Genomic DNA, 21,381 nt, shown 5'->3' on the forward strand with positions numbered 1-21,381 from the left:
AAAAGCTAAAAATGAGAACAGACGGCTTTGGGGGCTCAGCAGCGGGCATGTAACTGTTCATACATGAATGGAGACGGTCCCAAGAAAGAAGGAGAAAGAAGGTTGACGTGGGGAGGATGAAGGGAACACTGGTGCCTCTTCCGTCATACCCCAGGAACATGCTGCCGCTCACTTGAAGGCTCTCGACCGCGCTTCGCTTCGCTTTCCTGTGACTTCATCCGGAAAAGCCAGAATCTCGTTGCGGCAACCCAATGCCCTGCCTCACTATGCCGCCAACCTGCAGGGTTGGATGCGGTTCCTGCAGTCACGTCCACAGCGGCCCGGTCTGCTCGCGAGCCGCTGCTGGAGATCTCGTTGAAATGACGAAGGCCAGACAATTCGGGGGCTATCCGATTCCGTTTCGGGCGGTTGACACCCCAGCTGGTTGGTTGGGCGAGTCGCTCTATTTTCGTTCTGGGGGGAGGTTTGCAATTTGCATCTAAGATCCAGTGTTGTGTGGCGGTCCAGGCCAGAGTGTAACCCCTTCTGCATGCCATCAGACCAGAGCGAGAAGGTCGAGGACCCAATGAAGATGCGCGTCTTGAACAGATGCAGGTACATTGAGTGGCTGAGGTGCTCCCACATCGCCCCCGAATTTAAGCGCCCAGTCTCCTCTTAAGCGCGGAGGCCGAACAAGAAACCCAAAGACGTTGAAGCGAACCGCCCCGAAAACGGGCGCCAAAACGTCGACCGCATCACGTGATGCAGATCAGAGGCATTCCAGGCCAATGAATGGTCAATGTTAGCCAGGCACAGTAGTCAAGTGTCAGACGTAGTCGCTGGCCAGTTGTTTCTCGATATCCTCCCCATGGTGGGACTGCCTCCTTCGTTTCGGAATTCACAACTTTGAGATTGATGGATGTGATTGACTCTGCAGTCCTCAGACAATAAGAGCTGTGCATGCGACGTGAGCGAGTACTATTGCTCTTGACTGGGTACCACGACTGAGCTTGACACGCTTCTCCAACGTCAACATCCGCCATGAGGCATTGATGCGACATACCGACTTTCAGGTCACATATAGACCCCAAGTCTTCTCGGGGCCGTCGCACTTGTCGACTCAAGCTCTTGCATTTCTCAGTAAGAATGCATCATCGTGGCGGCAGAGCAGTGATGCGAACTGCTGCAGGCTAGCCACCCCCAACGCAACCTCGCATCCTGCCGACCATCCCGAAGGTCTAGTTAGTGTCTGGCACCTTTGCAACCGCCGATATCAGACCACTCTAAGGCTGAGGCTGAAATTCTTTCCAGAAGAAACACATCCTACGGAGTACTTTGGTCTTTGTTAGCTGTTTTCTAGCCGAAGCCATTAGGTACACGGGATCGAGGGGGTCAAATTAGCCGACCAAGATGATCAGCTTGAAGGTCGTGATTAGTGTTCAGGAATTTCCATTTGTCTCCATTCATGGTATCTCATTTTTTTCATAGCCTCCCCTGAGAGGCTTATGGCCTCGTCCGAAGCCTTCCGCATTCACATACTGTCCCAGATTGACAGCCTCTTAAGAAGGGGCCCCCCATGACCCGAAGTGCCAGAGTTATCCGCCGGGGCCCTTTTCTCATTTCACATACCGTCTTTCCATCAACAACCCGTCGAGCGATCAATCAGTACTAAGGCTTGACGCTGGCATCGGTCGCGCTGGGGGCGAATGCAGCCTTGGCCCGGTTGGACTTGATGACCTTCTGCACATCTTCCTCTGTCTGGTCCCAGTCGTTGGCATCCAGCTGGACGAGGTCGATCTCGTACATGTCTGCGATATTCTTGAGGGCATAGAAGCTCTTCTTATCGTAGACGAAACTGATGCTCACACCGATGCGGCCGAAACGTCCAGTGCGGCCAATACGGTGCAGGTAGGTTTCAGGGTCAGGCTCCAAATCTCCACGTCCCTTCATGGGGATATCGTAATTGATGACCATGGAGACACTGGACACATCGATGCCGCGTGCCAACACGTTGGTGGTGAGAAGAACCTTGGACTGGCCGGTTCTAAACTCCTCCAAAAGACGATCGCGCTCTGGGCCGTCCTTGGCACCGTGGAGGGCGGATACACGATGACCGTCCGCCTCCATTCTGCGCTTGATCTCGTCCGCACTTTCACGAGTCTACATTGGTGTGGTTAGTCTGATTCTATCAGCTGGATTTTACTAGTCTCACCTTGACGAAGATGACGGAGGAGCCAATGGTCATGAGACCGTACAGCTTCACCAGCACCTCGTACTTGTCCTGCTCGGTAGGGCAATCGATGTACATCTGAGAAATACCCTTGACGGTGAGCTCGGTGTGCTTCAGACGAATCTGATCAGCTTTGGGCGCAAACTTCTCGGCGAAGCCCATGACCTTGTCAGGGAAGGTGGCGGAGAACAGGAGGATCTGGATGTCACGGGGCAGCATGCTGATATATGTCATTAGCAAAGTTCTCAATAGACAGATTCAGAGGTCATCTTACTTCTTAACACGGAGGCACTGCTCACCCAGACCTTGCTGGTCCAACATGTTGTCGGCCTCGTCAATAACGAGGAGCCGAAGCTTCGAGACATCCAGCTGACGTCTGCGGATGATGTCCATGACGGTACCAGGCGTTCCAACAATGACATTGGCTCTGACAGGAGCGTTGCGCTCCAATGCACCCGGGAGAGCTGCAGCAACGTTGAGACCCTCGCAGAACTTGCCGATATTGCGTACAACGCCCTCGATCTGACGAGCAAGCTCGCGACTGGGAGCCAGCATCAGGGCCTGGGGCTGATCGAGCTGGGAGAAATCGACTCGCGACAGGGTAGTAACGACAAAGGCGGCGGTCTTGCCGGTTCCGGATTGCGACTGGGCAATCATGTTTCGCGGGGGGTCGGTCAGCATCAAGGGGAGAGCCTTCTCCTGAATCTTGGAGGGCTTCTGGTAGTTGAGGGAAAGAAGACCACGAAGAATCTCCTCACGGCTGCACCATCACGTATTAGAAACCTGCAAACATTCGACTCGCTTGTGGACTTACAGGTTCATATCGTTGAAGGTTGAGACCGAGTAGAGAGTGCTGTTCTGGTCGGACTGGAGGTCACCCAGCTTGACGTCGACATCGTAGGTATTCTCAATGAGACCGGAGTCTGCAGCGCCGTCAACCTGAGGGACTTCAGCTTCCTGGGTCTCCTGGGTTTCCTGGGTCTCCTGAGGAACTTCCGGAGCCGCGCCCTCGGCGGGCGGTTCTGTGATGCGACTAGCAAGGTCGGCCATCGTGACTGAGGATGCGCACGGTCGCAGTTGGAGTCTGAAGGAGGAGCATTAGAAATCGAGTCTATAGTAAGTTGCGATGGTCGAAAGTCTTACTTGGTGGTTGGTCGAGGGTGGGGGTAGTCAAGGGGAAGTAGCGGTATTGTCGCCCGTCACCTATTCGGCTTCAACAGCAGGTTAGCGAATGGCAATAAGATGGATTTGGAGGAAAGAACTCGGTTGGATAGATGGTTGTGGGTAGGGAGGGGAATTGACTAACATGCGATTGGGCTGGTCCTTCTCTGAATGTGGTTATGTGAAGGGGTAGGTCAGTCGGGGAATCTTGTTTGTTTTGCGATGACGGATTCGGAGCTCCCAAACCAAAAATAATTCTAGGAAGCTACGTCGTCTGTCACTCCTGCCTGTGACTGAGCACTCCAAAGCGATGGCGGGGCTGCGCGGGGCATTTTTGTCGCCTAACAACCAAGGCCTAAGTCAGGAACGGAAAGCTCACCTTCCTACCGACGTTTTCCCAGCAAGGGTGGCCCACGAGTGCGCCTGCCCAGCTGAGCTTGAGCCTTGAGGTAGGTGGCTGAGGTAAGGCAAATGGAAGGAACCTAGAAGTCACTGCACCTACCTGACTTCGTAAGTACGGAGTACCATACTTAGCTATTGACCACGTGACATGTCATTAATCCGCTGCGGCCAACCTCAAGTACTCCGTACATGAGTGAGCCCAAGAGCTTCAGGTGATTGGGATTTCCCTGTTCATTGGGTCATTCTTCTCATAGGCTTCCCGACGTCATTCATGCAATCAGCATCGTGATGTATGTTGAGCTTTGAATACCAACGAACGGCATGGAATTATTCAATCTCCGGCGCATCCATCGAGCATAGCAAACCCCAGCAAGCTTCCGCGCAGCTTGGAGAACCCGAATCCGAAACCCCTGTAGGTACGGAGTACTCAGGCACCAATGGCACCAATGAGTGGACTTCCCAGCGGTAGGCGACCGGTCCGCAACCCCACCACAGGCCTCTTCAGCGCGCAATACGCAGGAAGGCACTTGCCCCAAGCTCAAGGTACCTTACTGCGTAGTGGATCGAGCAGCCGGAGAAACACACCAGTGCAGCAAAGGAAGGTTCCAGTTGGCCAAGGGGAAGAGCTGACGACGTCTCCGTCCGATGTCAATGCCCCAAGCATCCGACCCCAAGCCTCCAAGGTACCTCCAAAGCCAAAACAATCGCCAGTGATACATCCAATTTCTTCCATGGAAGGTTAGGTTGTGTGAGCAGCGCAGCGCAAAACAGCCTCCACCTTTTCTGTCCCTTTGTCACTGATGAAGATCAACGTCTCGCTGAACCTCTACCCACCCGTGCCACCAAGGTGAGGCATACACCTTTATCTCAGTTATTTGCTGTACATATCATTCGGGCGGCCTGCGCCTCCTGCTAGCATTCATCTACTCTTCCTGCCCAGTTTTCTCCCAGTTTTAACCGTTTTGGCGGGGTTAGCCTTATACGACTGCTCCCCCACCGCCGACCTTCTGCTCGGGCCGCAGCCCACCGTTGGCGGTTTGTCCTCTTCTCGTTCTCGTTCCTTCGGAGGATTCCATCACGAAACCCTCTCCCGCCTCCTCCCAACAACACCTCTGGTCGTCACACGTAGTCTCAACTTGCTCTATTGGATCCCCAAACTTTGCATGCTGTTTCAACAGCATAAGTCTGGACAATGGCCGACGTAGATGTTGCGCCGACCTTCGGCGCTGAGCTCAAGGTCCGTATTCACGCGCGCGCTGTGTCCCCGGCGGCTTGGCTTGGCCCCTCTAGACGCTGACATGTCCTTTAGGATGGCTTCAAGCCCGCCAACACTTGGGTCGCTCACGGCATATCATGGCTCGACGAAATACAGCAATTCTACCGCGAAAGGAGTGCCATCGAAAAGGAATATGCTGCGAAGCTCAATGCCTTGGCCAAGAAGTACTTCGAGAAGAAGAACAAGAAGTCGGCCCCTCTCAGTGTCGGCGACACCCCCGCCATGACACCAGGCTCTCTCGAAAGCGCTTCCTTGACTACCTGGTCCACGCAGCTCACCACGCTCGAATCCCGAGCCGACGAACACGATCGATACGGCAACAATCTCCTCTCCCAAGTCGCCGAGCCTCTCAAGTTCCTCGGCACCCGTTTCGAAGAGCTGCGCAAACGTCATGCCGATTACGCCGGCAAACTTGAACACGAAAGAGATTCTCAATACGCGGATCTGCGCAAGACAAAGGCCAAATATGATGCTGCTTGTCAAGAAGTGGAAAGCAAGCGCAAAAAGTCTGAATCGTCCTTTGACAAGGCCAAAGCGCAGAGCGCCTATCAGCAGCAGATTCTAGACATGAATAACGTCAAGAACACGTACTTGATCGCAATCAACGTCACCAACAAGCAAAAAGAGCGCTACTACCATGATTACGTTCCCGAGGTTATGGACAGTCTGCAGGACTTGGCCGAGTTCCGCACCATGAAGCTGAATGGTCTGTGGACGGTTGCATCCCAATTGGAAGCTGCTATGCTGGAGAGCAGCAATGGTCTGATGCAAAAGCTTGCTACTGAAATTTCCAGAAACCAGCCTCATCTCGACTCTATGATGTACATTCGTCACAACCTCGGCGCATTCCACGAGCCACCAGACAAGGTGTTTGAACCTAGTCCCGTATGGCATGACGACGACCTGATGGTTGTGGACGAATCCGCCAAGATCTATCTCCGTAACGTACTCAGTAAATCCAAAGCTCATCTCGGAGACCTACGCAGAGAGGTTGACAAGAAAAGACGGGAGATTGATGGTATCAAGCGTATAAAGCAAAGAATAAGGGAGGGCACTGAGAAGAAGGACGAAGTCCTCGTGGTCACGCAAATCTTCGCTCTACAGGAAGATCTCCATGCCGTCGACAGGCGGAGAGTGACTGCAGAGGTCGAGACGTCCACCATCACCTCAGCTGTTGGCGACGTGACGCTAGGAGCCAAGAACCACAACTTCAAAGCGCAAACATTCAAGATTCCAACGAATTGCGACCTGTGCGGTGAAAGAATATGGGGTTTATCAGCCAAAGGCTTTGATTGCAGGGACTGTGGCTACACGTGTCACAACAAGTGCGAGATGAAGGTCCCAGCCGACTGCCCAGGCGAGCAGACGAAGGACGAACGAAAGAAGCTCAAGACCGAACGGCAGGAGGCTGCCAACTCGCTGTTGAGACCGACCGCATCATCCCCTACCGTCGCAACAGATTCCCCGACCCTAACGAGATCGAACACGATGAACTCCCTGAGTTCAGGATACGCGCATAGCGCACGTCGATCAATAACTGGGGGTCCGACATCGCCGATAGACGAGGTCCCTCCTGAGCCGTCTACGCCCCGCCCGGTAGCTCCTCCGTCGACTGTAAGCTCTACCACAGCCCGTAAGAGGGTCATGGCACCGCCTCCAGCGGCATACATCAGCGAACTCCCTGGTAGCGCGCCAAATGGATCGGGCTCTCCAGACCAGCAGAATGGCAAGATGCTCTACACCTTTGAAGCTAGTGGCGATGGTGAAGTATCTGTAGTCGAAGGTCGGGAAGTTATAATGCTGGAACCTGACGGTATGTTGCTGCCCTCGCCAGGGTTTCTTCTATATGCTAACGAAATTACGAAGATGGCGCCGGCTGGGTAAAGGTGCGCGCAGGATACAAAGAAGGCATTGTGCCCGCCAGCTACGTCGACTGGGCACCACCATCGCCCATCGTCGCGCAGAACACTGGAGCGTCTGCTCGGCCCGAGTCGACCTACTCCAATTCAGGCTCCTCGATAGGAACAGCGGGACCGAAGAAGAAGGGACCGGCGGTCGCTCCAAAGCGCGGGGCCAAGAAGCTCAAGTACGTGGAGGCCTTGTACGAGTACGCGGCGCAAAGCGACGCAGAGCACAGCATGACGGAGGGTGAGAAATTTGTCCTCATCAAGGACGACCAGGGCGACGGTTGGGTCGAGGTCGAAAAGGGCGGGGTGACGAAGAGCGTGCCCGCGAGCTACGTTCAGGCAGTCTAGGAGTCGTGTGTACGGAGGCGGAGAAGTCACAGGAAGTCAGAGTCGCTCACTGCGGCGGCAGCGATGGCGCACATTGTGCTGCGAGACATTTCACAGGTGCCGCAAAAGCACGTTACGCAGCAAAAGGGGTTTGAGACGGAGAGGAACGGTTACCAAGAGCCGCCTCGGGCAGTGGATCCTGCTGCAATGGTTGACACGAAGGAGCCTGTGACCAGCATCCGGCTGGTGAAGCGGAACCAGAGCCAGAGAGAGCGGCGGAAGTCGAAGCTCGACGATGTTGCTGCGTGGCGTAGATCAAGAGAACGAAGTAGCATAGGTTAAGGTGCGTGCATGCATTCAACGCTGGTCTTTTACATATAGGTCGGGGGAGTCGAAGTTGGAGCATCAGGGGGCGGTTCCGGTGACTTTTGAAGTAGTTGAAAATAGCAAAGCATTCTTGTTTTTCGCCCCCATCACGAGTTGATACACATGGTGTTCAAGTGTGCGTGAGCGAGGTTCGACAGTGATGAAAGTGTCCGTGTCAAACAAAAACGTCAAAGTTATCTTTCAGTGTCACCAAATGTCAAAAATAATATCGACTGCCCTCTGCGGGCCCTTGGTAGCATCGTCTTCCCTACCAGGACTTGAGATCGTGGCCCCTTACCGTTTGCGGCCAAAAGGCAAAAGGGGGGCCCATTGGACAGAGTGACCTGGTGCGGCAGGCAGGCAGGCCACAGGAGGGGAGGGGAAAAGGATCGGGGAGATCCCAACCTGGCCCTCCCGCTGCCAGTAACGCCGGCATCCGCGCCATGCCCGCCATTCCAGTTCGCTGCGAGAGCTCACGGGCCTTTGCGGGGTGGGGACCTGGAGGATGACGAGTCCTGGCGAGGGCAGAGGAAGAGGGAAGTAAGCGCCTGGCTGATCGTGCGCTGGAGTCGATGTTCAGGCTTGAGAGAAGAGACCTCAGATGGTAGACCACAGTGTTTTTACACAAGAATGCTCCAAGCGTCGCTTCTGTAGAGAATAATCTCTTGAGAGGTTTTACTTCTTCTGTGCCGCTTGGGAGTGTACGGGTACTCCGCAGACTGTACGGATAGACTGTACGGATAGACTGTAAAGCCAAGTTGTCAACTTGGCAATGGCATGGATTCGAGTCTCCCAAAAGCAAAAGCAAAGCAAACAGTTCGAGGGCCAAGGTCAGGCGCAAGGTGAAAAGGACTGTTCCAAGAACGGGCCAAGCACTGGCCAAGCGCCAATCAGATGACAGTCGAGGGCGGATAACCCCTGATAAACCCGCTGAAGGGTGTCACACAGAATGGGCGTTGCGTGCAGAAGATGGAGGGATGAAGGGGGGATGCAATTTCTTGTGCCCAAGGGCTGCATATGTTTTCCTGAGAACTTTTGGCAGGTTGGACGCTGTATCCTTACGGATATGCCTGCAAGCTGTAGGGCAAGGTCGGACAGGGTTCGCCTCTAGAGTTCCAAGCAAGGAAGACGAACGAGGCGACAGAATGGTGGCAGCTGATCGCACGCCGTTTCATCAGAAGAGGCGGCTGTCTTCTCAACTTCGATAAGTGGCCAGCGTCTTTTCCGGGGGAAGTGGGCAGACGGTCCGAAGAGGGAGAAACAGAGAGATTCTGTTTATTTGTATCCAGTCCTTGATTAATTGGCCGCGATATTTGTTCTTTTTCTAGGAACAACAGACAGGCAAGGACCCAGGCAAAGATTCAATCTACCCGATGGTACGTCGACGTTGGTCTGAAACTGGGCACGTTGAAATGGGCGGGACTGACGTAGTGGAACCGACGATAATGGACTCGGAATATGAGCATCGATCGGATAATTTCTCGTCTGCATCAGTGCATGGACTCGTGGAGTGTTCAGAGCCTAGAGGTCGTAGTCCGAACGGAGACTTATCTCGTAGACGTACGGATGCTGATGGTTGTACTTCGTACGTAGACGAGAGAGATTGGACTCGAGCAGTTTGGTATGCCGTTCGACGCCTGCTCTACAATCTACTCGGCATCAGACGGCAGCAGAGTTGCGGTAGACCTGAGAACGAGACCAGACCGGGCCGGGGTGGAGGTTGGGTCTCGGTGGGCGGTGGCAGTGTTGACGTGGACTTCGCGGCGCGGCATTCTTTAGATCGCCAGCGAAGCGAGGTGAGTCTTGCCATTACCATTTCTTAGCTGCATGGTGTTTTTCTTGGAGCTTTCTTGGGACCATTTCTCGCGCGTGGGAGGCCGGTCTTGGCCAATTGAACGAGGCCTTTGAGGATTTCTCGGTGGCCGATGTGGAGGAAACTGGATGGAAGGTCGAAAACTACCTACACAGTAGAAGCTAGGAGGTGTTGGTGACTGGTGTGCAGGTGTGGTGCCAATGGTGGTGAGGTGACGAGAGGACGCGGAATCGGAAGACAGGGACTGGCAGGGGCCCTTCTTGCCTCCGTTGATCGCTGTGGCAGTGCATGGAATGTCGTTTTGACTGGGGCAAAGAATGGGGATTGATCTCCACTTTCTGACTGGCGGCTGGGTCGTAATGTCTCTGTCGGCATGCAAAAAAGGGGTGGAGGATGGGTGAGACCGTGAGATGGACGACCTTGCACCCATTGCATTTGCACATGGAATTGAACAAGTACCGCAATCAAGTACCACCTTGAAAGTTGAATTTTGGTCGGTGGGTACGCAATATTGTTATCGTGACTGCTGTCAGATGGGTATGCGTGATGCCCTGCTTATTGAAGTTGGAATCTCAAGTATCCGTACCTAGTGGCAGGCCAGCAGCGACGAAATGCAATGGTGTTTCGATGGTGTGTGGGGAAATTCGTCTTCTTTTTTTCGTCCAGAGGCGTGTTCATGGCTGTGGCGATTCAAAGGCACAGATGATCAACAAGAGCTTTTTTCGATACGAGCCAAACCTGAAAGAAAAACATCAGATACGGTACGAATTGCTGAGTTAGACTGGCCCTGGGGAGGCGGCTCGGCGGCATTGTGAGGCAAGCTGATGGGCGGTGCTACTCCTTCGTAGCGTCTCGGTGCCTCCAAAACGGCTGGTTCCAAAGTCGATCGTCGTTTTTGTTGCGTTTCAGCGGCTTCGACCAGGCGACTTGAAGCAATGGGGATGGAAGAATGGGATTGTTTCCAAGTGCGACGGATGGGGGATAAAGCAAAGTGTGTACACAACCTGTGTCCATGGACAGTACTTCGTACACAGTAGAGCCAAACAGGCAAGGCGATGGTTGTCGACGACGTGGACGAAAAGTCTGTGCCCAGACGCGCCGGTGCAACGCGCCCAGAGACGGACGCTGGACGACATGACGGAATTACATCACCAATAATCTTTCTGCCCGTGTTTGTGTGCAATACACAACCTGAACAAATTGGAGCAAGGAAGGGGGCAGCACGGGGTGGGTTTAAATGGACTCTCCAGCTGAGCACCTGCCCAACAACCAATTGAGTTTTGCTCTTGCTTGCCGGGAACCCGATTTAGCTCCATCCCACCTTCCCGCTGTCTGCAGCCACACCTCTCTTTCCTCTTGGGTTCATTACATATCATCTCAGGAAGACTCCGTACAAAGGTACCTAGTGACCCACGCCTTCCCGTCCCCTGAATTGGACTCGTAGTCTCGCGAATGTCTTCCCAGGAGAAACGTCCAAGCAGGAAAGAACAGCTGCCATCCAGCCAGTCAAGTACAATGGTGCGGTTGTCTGACAGACACAAGAGACACTATAATCCACTAGGCGAATGAACGGCTGTCTGCTACTCCTATCCCCCCTTCCCTTCCTTTCCTCCCCGGCGTCGGGTGGTCCACCGTCCACGTCTCCTGTCGGTCCTTTCCTTGGCAAGCTGGCAAGCCGCAAGGCAAGGGAAATCTGGACCAGGGCGGCAGAGCCACAGAGTCTGGGAGCACTGGGAAAAGAGGGCGCGCGGTGGAGACCTTCACCTCCCAGAGTCTGGGGGGTGTGGGTTGCAAAAGAACGAATTCCACTTTGCGGCTTGCCCTGCTCCTCCTTCTTGGTCTAACTCGTACGAAGTTACGAACAACACTGCGTAGTGTACGAATACACTAACAGCCTGCCTACCAGGTAATGTGGTAATGTACGGATCCCCAGCACTACCACCGTCAACCACGCCGTTTTTTAATCATCCACGTCCCTCCTTCCCGCCCGACCTCTCTCTTTCCCTCCTTCTCGTCATTCTCTCCCAAAATCATCATCCGACTTCTCGTTGCCGTTTCCCGGGTCTCGAGTGCGCCAACCCTTTTTCCCCTTCAATAAATCCACAGTCAACTCCCTCGCTTTGGTTGACTTTTTTTCCTCATCTACCTTTCACTACACCGACCAACCCTTTTAATCAACAACCCTTTTGGACTCCGGAATCTCACCCCTTTCGCAGCTCACATCCAACTGTTCCTCACTCTTTCGGAACATTCTATCGCTTGGCACTTTCCGATCATCACCTTGGTTTTTGGGATTTCACTTTGGTCCTTCACACACATATTCACAATGAAGTCTGTCGCTGCCCTCGGAGCCCTCGCGGCCCTGTCCGTTGTCTCGGCCAAGCCTACTGCTACTGAGCGCGAGGCCCCCATCAAGGCCCGCTCCCTGCCCGCAGTCTCCGCCTCTGGCAATGGTATGAATCACCAGTATTATCTCGTCCTGACCTAATTGACTGACATTTTCCCTACTAGCTTTCTACGCTGATGGCACCCGCTTCTACGTCCGTGGTATCGACTACCAGCCCGGTGGCTCGTCCGAGAACGTCGACCCCCTGGCCGACACCACCATCTGCGGTCGTGACATCCCCAAGTTCAAGGACCTCGGTGTGAACACTATCCGTGTCTACTCCGTCGACAACTCCAAGGACCACAAGGAGTGCATGCAGAAGCTCGCCGACGCCGGCATCTACCTCGTTGCCGATGTCAACAACCCCAAGTACTCCATCAACCGCGCCGACCCCCACCCCTCATACAACGCCGTCTACCTCCAGAGCGTCTTCGCCACCGTTGAGGAGTTCGCCCAGTACGACAACACCCTCGCCTTCTTCTCCGGAAACGAGGTCATCCACGATGAGGCCAACACCACCTTGACCGCCCCCTACGTCAAGGCTGTCACCCGTGACATCAAGAACTACATGGCGTCCCGCGGCCTTCGCCACGTCCCCGTCGGCTACTCTGCCGCTGATGTCGCCGACAACCGTATGCAGTCCGCTGAGTACTTCAACTGCGGTAGCGATGATGCCCGCTCCGACTTCTTTGCCTTCAACGACTACTCCTGGTGCAGCTCCAGCTTCAAGCAGTCCGGCTGGGATGTCAAGGTTAAGAACTTCACCGACTACGGTATTCCCATTTTGTAAGCAACGTGAACACCTGCTTTGCTTTGTCCACACTAACCAATGATGTAGCCTGTCTGAGTACGGTTGCAACACCAACACCCGTACCTTCGACGAGATAGAGGCTCTCATGAACTCTGAGATGACCGGCGTCTACTCTGGTGGTCTCATGTACGAGTACTCCCAGGAGGCCAACAAGTACGGTATTGTCGAGATCAGCGGTACCACCGTCTCCGAGCTTGACGAGTACGCCAACTTCAAGAGCGCCCTTTCCAAGTACCCTGCCCCCACGGGTGATGGTGGTGCCGCCACTACCTCCCACTCTGTCGCCTGCCCTACCTCTGACTCCAACTGGATGGTCGACCCCACCAAGATTCCCACCCTCCCCTCCGCTGCCGAGAAGGTAATTCACATCCCATCTTGTTTCTGAGGAATAATCTGCTAACAAATCTTCAGTACATGACTGCTGGTGCTGGTGACGGCCCCGGTCTGGGCGGCGATGGCTCCCAGAGCTCTGGTGACTCTGCTTCCGACGGCGAGACCACTGGAGGTGTTGCTTCTGCCACTGCTTCTGGCGGCGCTTCTGCCACTGGCTCCTCCAACGCTGCCCCTGGCTTGACCTTCGGCAGCCCCATTGAGAAGGCTCCTTTGGCTGTTGCCGGTCTGGCCGCCATGTTCACCATGTTTGGTGCTCTCCTGTTGTAAGAAACTGAAGCCATGAAGATGGCCCAGCTATTGCTGGATGTACAAACGATATCCAAAGGGCATTTGCTCTTAATTCGCATGAAGCACTAGATTTGATGGTACGGCTTGGCCGCTATTTCGTTAGTTTATCAATGACACCCAGGGTACGGGGCGTCCCCGGCTACTGGAACAGTGAATAACACGGCATGGAAACGGTTTTACTTGGAGTTGAGTCTTGGTACTGGCCGTGCTGCTTCATAAAAGCCTCAGAGGACCATGAATCCTTTTCTATGCAGGCGCGCATTTGTATGTATTGCGAAAAAGCAACGAGGATTGTAATTCATTTGTTTGATCATGATGTGGTTTGTTCATTATCTCTACCTGCGTGATCTGGGTACCCCCAGTCTTTGCCTACTTAGATGCGTGGCCATCTACTGAGACCAAGAGCGAGTGGCCCAGTCTGTTATGTTGAGTTGACTTGACTCGACTTGATGGGGGTTGAACTGCAGTAAGCCTTGAAGTTAAGTTGAATCTGAGATTGAAGTTCAAATGAAGTTGAAATTCTAGTTGACGTTGAAGCTCGAGCGCTGCAGAATTCGGCACGGGACTTCGCGATGGTCTGTGGGCCAGCTCAAAGTTCAAGCCTTCAGACGATTGTTACAGTTGTCGAACTGATGTTGAGCAACGCAAACACTGTGTCACCAAAGCAGGCACGCCTCTCGTTCTCAGTGCCGGGAGCCGTTATTGTGTTGTCGTGGTGTTGTGGGCGCTGTTGGCGCTGTTCCACATGGATTTCCGCCAGATTTTGGAGGTCCGCGGAGATCATGAAGAACTGGTATATGATTTTGCAGAACTCAAGGGCCTTGGAACTCTTCCTCCCTCCGGAGCAGAATTTGGACGATCTCTTGAGTCGAAACCTCGTCGGGGCCAAGACATGTTGTGCGTTGGGTCGACCAGGAGGACGCCGAGGACTGCTCCGGCAAAAGTGGAGAATGTGCCGTAGCTTCCGCTAGTGGCCGGCTATGGCGTAGTTACCAGAGCACGGCACGGGGTACCGGTAAGGTGCCATAACCTCTACTCACTTGCGACATATCTGGTCAAAGCACAGGACTCCAGAGGACGACACCGCCACCACAAGCGTTTGATCTCAAGACCCTTCCTGCTGTGGCTATTTCACTGGGATCGCATTTCCTCCGGGAAAACGGCAGTCTAGCGGAAATCCGGGGGACGTTGCGACGGATCAATATCAATGTGTAAGATGATTGGTGGACTAGGACGAGCAGGTGTTTGGGGAAAGTGACTTCCAGGCCAATCCGCGTCAAGATCCCCCGCCCCGAACTCAGCACACTCTCTCTTCAAGGCATATCCTTTGAGGGAGAAGGGACCTGCCATCCAATCTTCCACCATGCATTCGCTGACGGCTTGGCGGGAGATGAATCAGGCCATGGTTTTACGTTCGGCTCCGAAAGCTCCTGGTTTCCTCGTACGGAAGTGTTTGCTGATCCTTTCTTTCGTCGCGGCACAATGTCAAGGAGCTTTGAGTCGTGACTCTAGGCCCTCCTTCGAATCGCTTCACATGCCGAATATCCGGCCCCGCCCGGTACATCCAATAAATCTTGGCATACTGTTTGTCAGGAGTTTAGAGGACGGCGCTCGAGTCTCTGGTAAAGCTACCATGAGGTGCTCTTTTTGTCATTCGGGGTTCGTCTATTTGCTGCCAAACTCTCTTTCGCGGGAAACCCCGCTCCCCGGCAGTGTCGCATGTAAAGAGCAGGGTAGTCCTCGTTTCCGAGTGGCCTGTCTGACCATCTGAAATACAGACTTCAAACCACGTTGCTTGAACTTTTCGCTGAACCTATAATTACCCTCATTTACATGTTCACGACACTTTGAGATGACAATCTTGTCCGGCGTTCCAGAAGAGAAATAACAAACAATGCGCCAAAGAAAGGCCGCGCGGCGAGTAGGGCCAGTCCTCGTGGCGGCCACTCTCGTTCTCGTCATTTACGTTCTATTCTATCCACGAGATAGGCTCCGGAATCCTCTAACAGGACATCCGTCCACGGCGTCCTTTGACTGGAAAGGGAAGGCTGGCCTTCCGACTGGGCCGGCATCTGATTTTGACAATCTCCACCTGGACGAGGCAGAATGCCAGAGGACGTTCCCTGGCCTGACGAAAGAGATAGATCTGGCCGCTACAGAGGGCGCATTCCAGCTCGGACTCGGCGATGCGTCCGTCTCGCTTCTGGGGCAGATCAAGGATAACAGGATACTGATACTGCAAGCGCCGAGACCTGTAGACATGTCAGATCAATGGATGGAGGTTGGTCCACCTCAACACTAAAAACTTCCCACCTCCAGCAGGAACCAAGATCCAAAGATTCCATGATATGCTCAAAAAAAAAAAAACTAAAAAAAAACTAACACAAAAGACCAGCGACAAAGCGCAGCCCTCCACCAGCTACACCGCGCCGTCCTCACCTCGCCAACCCCTCTACCAGACACCTACTTCAACCTCTACATCCAAGACACCCCCATCAAACATACCTGGTCCCACAGCCGTCCAGCACGGCGGACCTCGTCATCACCTCCTCGACACATCTTCCCCATCCCCCACTTCTCCTTCTGGGCCTGGACCCAACCCTTCATCCGCTCCCTGCCCCACGCAGCCGCCGCCATCACCGGTATCGAAGCCAGCCTGCCATTCTCCGAAAAAGACGCCCGGGCGGTATGGCGCGGCACGGCGTGGTTCAACAACGGCGCGAGCGCGAACCCCCGGTCCCGACAGGATCTCGTCAAGCTCGCCAAGGATACGGGGGCTTGGGCTGACGTGCAGGCGCTGGAGTGGATCGACAACGGGGAGAACGCGACGAACGCGCTGGCGATTGAGGATTTTTGCAGGTACAAGTATATCATCCATACCGAGGGTGTGTCGTATTCCGGGCGGTTGCAGTTTCATCACCTTTGTGAGAGCGTGGTGGTGAGTCCGCCGCTGGAGTGGATGCAGCATACGACGCATCTTGTTGAGCCGGTGTATTCGAGGACTCTGCTACAAGACCAGTCAGGGTCTGAGGTTACCTCCCAGGCTAAGCAGCCGGACGAACAACACCATCAACCTCTAAGGAGGACACTGGAGCAGTGGCCGGCGACGCTCCGTCCAGAGGAAGCGAACATGGTCTTCGTCAAGGCGGACTGGTCGGATCTGGAGGCGACGGTGCGCTGGTTGGAAGATCATCCGGAGGTGGCGCGCGGTATCGCCCGACGGCAGCGGGCGTTGTTCTCTGGTCGCGGGTATCTGAGTCCTGCGGCGGAGGTATGTTACTGGCGGGCTCTTGTGAGGAGCTGGAGCCGGGTTGTACGTGTCGATGATGATGTTGTTCGGAAGAGTGCTGGCGCGGTGAGCTTTGAGGAGTTTATTGTGCGGTATGGAAAGACGAGGAGAGGTCGTTGAGACATATATATCTCTTGAGACTGGCAGTCGGGCGAGGTGCCGTCGAGGACGACAGCGGAAAGCATAGAGAAAGGACGAGGTACTGGAGTCTTTCGCCTGGATCTTACTCTGTGCGCTCACGCGACTACTCACCGAATGTGGCCATACGGTTGGGAGAAAACTCTCAGATGGGAAGAGAAGAAGTCGGTATGCTTCTCCCGAAGAATTCGACAGGAGCGGTGAGGTTTTGGATCCCAAAGACCATTGTTGCTGGATCCAAATTTGGATTGTCGCCAAAACCTTCAAGACTTTGGCTCCGAGTCCGACACGAAAGGAAAAACCGAAACGGAGACCAAGGTACTCTTGACCCCGAGTCAAATATTACGACGAAACCTTATCAGCCAAGGCAGCTTTGAATATTGTCAGAGCCTCGGCTGGGGTTTGGACACAATACTCACGCTTCGCTCGAGAGCTCTTGAGCCTGGTAGTTTGGTGATGACCTCCTCGATGGCGTGCTCGCTCAAGTCCGTCCTTTTTTCTCGACTTGCCTCATGCGGCCTTGTTGATCCCGCCGAATGCTTTTGAGGAGAGGAAAGGATGGCGGAAAACAGCACATTTACCAACGACGTAGACGTCGAAAAGAACAGAGAAGGCCAAGGTAGTAGAGTTGATTACGGAGACTGGCTTTACGGCAGGGAAAAGCATTCGGTCAGAAAGAAGGAAAGGCTGATATTTTCGATGGGAATCCGCGAAATCTTGGACCCGACATCATTGGATCTGAGTCTGAATTATCGTCAGAGCCTCAGCCTCTGGTTCTAGGCCCGTTGTCACTCACGGGAGGGAGGGGAGATTGAAAGTCCTTTCTTCTTTGGCCATGAGTCAAACATCACAACGAGACTCCGCTGGCCAAGACGACTATGAACATGACCAGACTTTGGCGAGGAGAGAATCTCTGCACCAACGATGCTGCTTGCGCGGTTCTCGGCACGCAATAGACGCATAGCGCCTCGGCGCAAACGCGCTCCGGCTCCCACCCATTGCCTGGTTTAGATTTTGGGAACTTGGGGGGGGGGGGGGTGAGTTGCCTAAACCAGAAGCTACATACGCTTTTTCAAAGTCCTTGCCTGCCGGAGTATTCACTTGGCAGAAGGAAAATCATCAAAGCGAACCTGGGAATTCTGATGACAACCGCCCCGACTTACAGGGTGACGGGTCATGTATGGTGGGGGGGTAATGTAATTGCCCAGGCACGCCAGGTTTCCATTCCGTCCTGGTTCCCATATCCTGGGATTCGAGCAGACGAACCCCCCCCCCTTACCCCCTGCTGTCGAGAAACGGAGTTTGCCGCAGCTCTTGTTACTTGTATACGCGGGCGACGTTTCCCAAAGTATGTTGGAAGTTTGGAACCAACAGGTTGGTGACTCGGGGATATCCATGTGGGTGCTTGACAGGGTTGGGCAAGGTTTCTTATTCAAGCTATCCGTACGTGTGATCGGCAGCGGAAAATTAGCGAGAGTCTTGAGAAGTTCTTGAATCTTGAGACCGGAACAGCAAGCAGCGGCAGCGACATGCAAAAACGTGACCGGATATCGAAAGCCTGATTCCATCACTGGAATGCCAATGAACGACCCCCAAAGTTTCCGTGCCGAAACCTGATCTAGATCCTTTCCCCAACGCCCGCTGGCTTTTCCCAAATGAACGATTGCCATGAGCAACATGTCAAGCAGAAAATAAGAAAAAAAAGACAAGTTTGTTTGCCGATGATGGTGTGTCCGGACCTCGGCGTCTCCCATCCCCCTCACCAAGACTACCCACCTCGCCTCGCGAAAGCTGGGTCTCGCGGGAAGCGAATGGACCTCTACCTCGATGCATCTCGACAAACACGGTCGAGAAAATGCGCGCGGGCTGCTGAGTGCTGAGTGCTGGCAGGGTAATACAGAAAAAAGCCTGCGTGTGTAACTGTAACCTGGGCCAAAGAAGACACAATTTGTGACATATCAGCTTGAGCCATGCAGTGCAGGCAGGGCACACAGAGCACAGAATACGGACGCATACACACATACACGACACAACACGACACGACGAACCAGCCCTCTGGGACGGGCGACAGCCTATTCCCGAGCGGAGGAACAGGCGCTGCGATTTTGGGAGACAGTGGAATTTCTCATGTCTTGGGGTTAAAACGAAACTAGAGAAACAGCTAGAGAAATGTTGTGTCAGATGGAAGGGGCAGAGAATCTGCCTTGGGACCATGGTTGGGCAGTTGGTTCACACAATCCCGCTCTCACTTATCTCATACATCTCCGTCTCTTCCCTTCTCCTCCAACGAAGGACGACGACGACGTCGACGACTCAACGAGAGCGAAAAAAGAAAAGAAAAAAAAAAGAAAAAAGCTGGGAGCAGGGCCCGAGAACCGGGGACAGCCCTCACCTCTGGTTTCCCTGTGCGGCACAGTAAGTTAGTGCCAAATCCGGCCGCCCATTCAAATTCCGAGGGGCAGGCAGAACCATGCGGGTTGGCTTGTTGTTGTTGGTGTAGTGCACATGCACATCACGCCCTGCTGCATTTGCCTAGACTGGACCTTTCCCTTCCGTAGGCCCCCGTCCGTCACACCGTCTTTCGGTGCGGTTCCAACGTTGGTTTGTGAGGCTGTGGATAATGCTGGTGCAGCAAAACTTGGGATAACGGGATGGGAGGGAAAGGCGTAAGAGAAAGATGGAAACAGCGACAAGTGAATATACTGTTGCGAATGAGGGCCCGCCTGGGATTCGCGTTCGTTCTCACTCATCCAAGTGGTGTCTTCGTATGTAAGCGGATGCTACCTGAGTTGTTCCCACCTGTTATAGGCAATCACGTTCTGTCATTCTATCAAGTCGTCTTTGGCCCGGCACCAACCAACTGACTTGTGCAGCTTCCCACCGCATGTGCTGGTCCGCATGGCTGCATAAAAGTCGTGATCCTTGGGAGGGGCCTGCCGTGGTGGTGTTGGACATGTATGTCTAGGTTGTCGCTTCCGAAGCCACATGGGAGCGTTTCTCCCCACCCCTCTCACCCTCGTGTCAGATGTCACATTGGCATCACTTTGTCTCTTTTTCTTCTAAAGGCCTCCGGTTGGTGATGAATGAGGTAACAATGGCTCGGTTGGTCGATGGGGAATTTCGGCTTATTTTCCTTCTTGAACCACGATCCACATTTAGTCCTTCTTCTTTTTTTTTTTTTTCTACCATCCCACAGCTGTGGCACCCTCTTTTTTCTGCAGCCGTTTGCATACGGCTAAACCAGGAAACTTCGTTGGTTCTGAACTTCTGATTACATTGTGCATATCCATTACTTTTACCCCTCCTCGGATGCAGCAGCCCACACCACTAGATAGACGGACCTGGAAAAGAATGCGCAAGAGATTACAACAGAAAAAGAAGAAACCAGAGCAGAGGTTCGAGAGATGATCAATAAAAAAAAGATAGTTCTTGGGAGTAGTACCCAGTCCCGGTGATTCGGTGACCCCCTCCCCCTCCCCCCTTTATCGGCCGATAAAAAGACCATTCGCCGTCTTCCATTCTCCACCCCTGCTGCTCCCCCCTCCTCAAGAACGTCCCGACATCCGGTAGCAAATCGGGGAAAGAAAGCGACAGGCCCCAAAGGTAATCACTTCTAAAAGGAGTTTCTTTTCTGTCAATCCCGCGCACGCTTTTGGCCAGTGAGTGACCTCGGAAGCTTAGGTAGTCTCCCATGTACTCCAACGAATAACTAAGGTAGACACTAAATCAATTAGCAGGAGGGGGAGGCGAGGGGAGAGGGGGGGGGCCGCCGAACCAGAATTCCCAGGTCCCAGGGTCCAGGGTCCCCGGGTTCGTGGGTACCTATTGTGTCAGTCAGACAAGGCAGTAAATGGAGGACTCAGTCGAACAAACAACCACACTAACCCAAGTCCCAAGTTCCAACCCGTTGGGTCTGGCAAGTCTGGGCTGGGTGTCTGGGTCTCCCCGTGTTTTCGTTCCCGCCTTTCCCGCCCTCGCGGATTCAGACCGACCAAGGCCGACCCAGCTGTCTGGGTCCATCGCTCACTCACTCTGAGTCTCTCTGACACTCACCTCATCCACTCATCCACCCACTCACTCATTCTCACACACTCACTCTCTCACACACACAAAGGTCATACACTCCCCCCCCCCCCCCCCCCTCCTCCCATCCTCCACATACCTACCTCAACACCCTCGACCTTGGACCTCAATAATCCAAACTTTGTTTCCCGTCGGGATCTGGTCTGGTGCTTTGTATGCCTCATTTGCCACTGCTCTTGCGAACCTTGTGGCTCCGGTTCTCTTATCATTTACTCGGTCGTTCGACTCTTCGCCGTCCTTCTTTGATGCCCAACTCATCCCCCCGCTCGTCCACACTAGGTTCGCAATTGTCTTGATAGCTACCAGGAGGGAGGCGACTGCATCATCATCATCATCATCATCAGCAGCACCACCACCACCACCACCAAAACGCCTCAACTCCCCGAAACACATGCCCGTATTATCACGGCAGCGTTACAAGAACAACGCCAGAAGCATCCTCTTCCTTTGTTCCAAGCATCTCGTCGATTGCAATCGCGAGCAACTGACACAATCGCATCCACTCGTTCCATCGAGTCTTCCATGAGGCTGG

At 53.9% G+C, this 21,381-nt stretch overlaps 6 protein-coding genes across 6 annotated transcripts; 4 read left to right on the plus strand and 2 right to left on the minus strand.

Moving 5' to 3' along the window:
* Positions 1-1,647: 1,647 nt before the first annotated feature.
* BDP81DRAFT_445143 (DEAD/DEAH box helicase) lies at positions 1,648-3,259 on the minus strand (the record flags this gene model as incomplete). The annotated part of the gene is made up of 4 exons (XM_060591913.1): positions 1,648-2,139; positions 2,192-2,429; positions 2,484-2,969; positions 3,024-3,259. 4 exons carry the CDS (start codon positions 3,257-3,259, stop codon positions 1,648-1,650), a joined length of 1,452 nt encoding a protein of 483 aa, XP_060450308.1.
* A 1,705-nt stretch (positions 3,260-4,964) lies between these two features.
* Positions 4,965-7,303, plus strand: BDP81DRAFT_389409 (uncharacterized protein; the record flags this gene model as incomplete). Its single annotated transcript, XM_060587249.1, has 3 exons — positions 4,965-5,009; positions 5,082-6,861; positions 6,915-7,303. 3 exons carry the CDS (start codon positions 4,965-4,967, stop codon positions 7,301-7,303), a joined length of 2,214 nt encoding a protein of 737 aa, XP_060450309.1.
* Positions 7,304-8,785: 1,482 nt separating this feature from the next.
* On the plus strand, positions 8,786-9,481 carry BDP81DRAFT_415331 (uncharacterized protein). Its single transcript, XM_060589447.1, has one exon. The coding sequence runs from the start codon at positions 9,022-9,024 to the stop codon at positions 9,469-9,471; it is 450 nt and encodes a 149-aa protein (XP_060450310.1). The 5' UTR covers positions 8,786-9,021; the 3' UTR covers positions 9,472-9,481.
* Positions 9,482-11,787: 2,306 nt separating this feature from the next.
* On the plus strand, positions 11,788-13,318 carry BDP81DRAFT_308295 (glycolipid anchored surface protein; the record flags this gene model as incomplete). Its single annotated transcript, XM_060583445.1, has 4 exons — positions 11,788-11,914; positions 11,973-12,633; positions 12,686-13,016; positions 13,070-13,318. 4 exons carry the CDS (start codon positions 11,788-11,790, stop codon positions 13,316-13,318), a joined length of 1,368 nt encoding a protein of 455 aa, XP_060450311.1.
* A 1,915-nt stretch (positions 13,319-15,233) lies between these two features.
* BDP81DRAFT_308029 (glycosyl transferase family 90-domain-containing protein) lies at positions 15,234-16,748 on the plus strand (the record flags this gene model as incomplete). Its single annotated transcript, XM_060583414.1, has 2 exons — positions 15,234-15,620; positions 15,735-16,748. 2 exons carry the CDS (start codon positions 15,234-15,236, stop codon positions 16,746-16,748), a joined length of 1,401 nt encoding a protein of 466 aa, XP_060450312.1.
* A 1,042-nt stretch (positions 16,749-17,790) lies between these two features.
* On the minus strand, positions 17,791-18,402 carry BDP81DRAFT_80412 (uncharacterized protein). The gene has a single exon (XM_060596305.1). The coding sequence runs from the start codon at positions 18,332-18,334 to the stop codon at positions 17,864-17,866; it is 471 nt and encodes a 156-aa protein (XP_060450313.1). The 5' UTR covers positions 18,335-18,402; the 3' UTR covers positions 17,791-17,863.
* Positions 18,403-21,381: the final 2,979 nt, after the last annotated feature.

This window comes from Colletotrichum phormii (assembly GCF_030913505.1).
Source record: "Colletotrichum phormii strain CBS 102054 chromosome Unknown BDP81scaffold_2, whole genome shotgun sequence".
Classification (NCBI taxonomy): domain Eukaryota; kingdom Fungi; phylum Ascomycota; class Sordariomycetes; order Glomerellales; family Glomerellaceae; genus Colletotrichum; species Colletotrichum phormii.

Coding starts and splice junctions, on each gene's coding strand:
- BDP81DRAFT_415331 (XM_060589447.1), top strand. CDS start 9,022: ATGGTACGTCGACGTTGGTCTGAAACTGGGCACGTTGAAATGGGCGGG.
- BDP81DRAFT_80412 (XM_060596305.1), bottom strand. CDS start 18,334: ATGGAATCAGGCTTTCGATATCCGGTCACGTTTTTGCATGTCGCTGCC.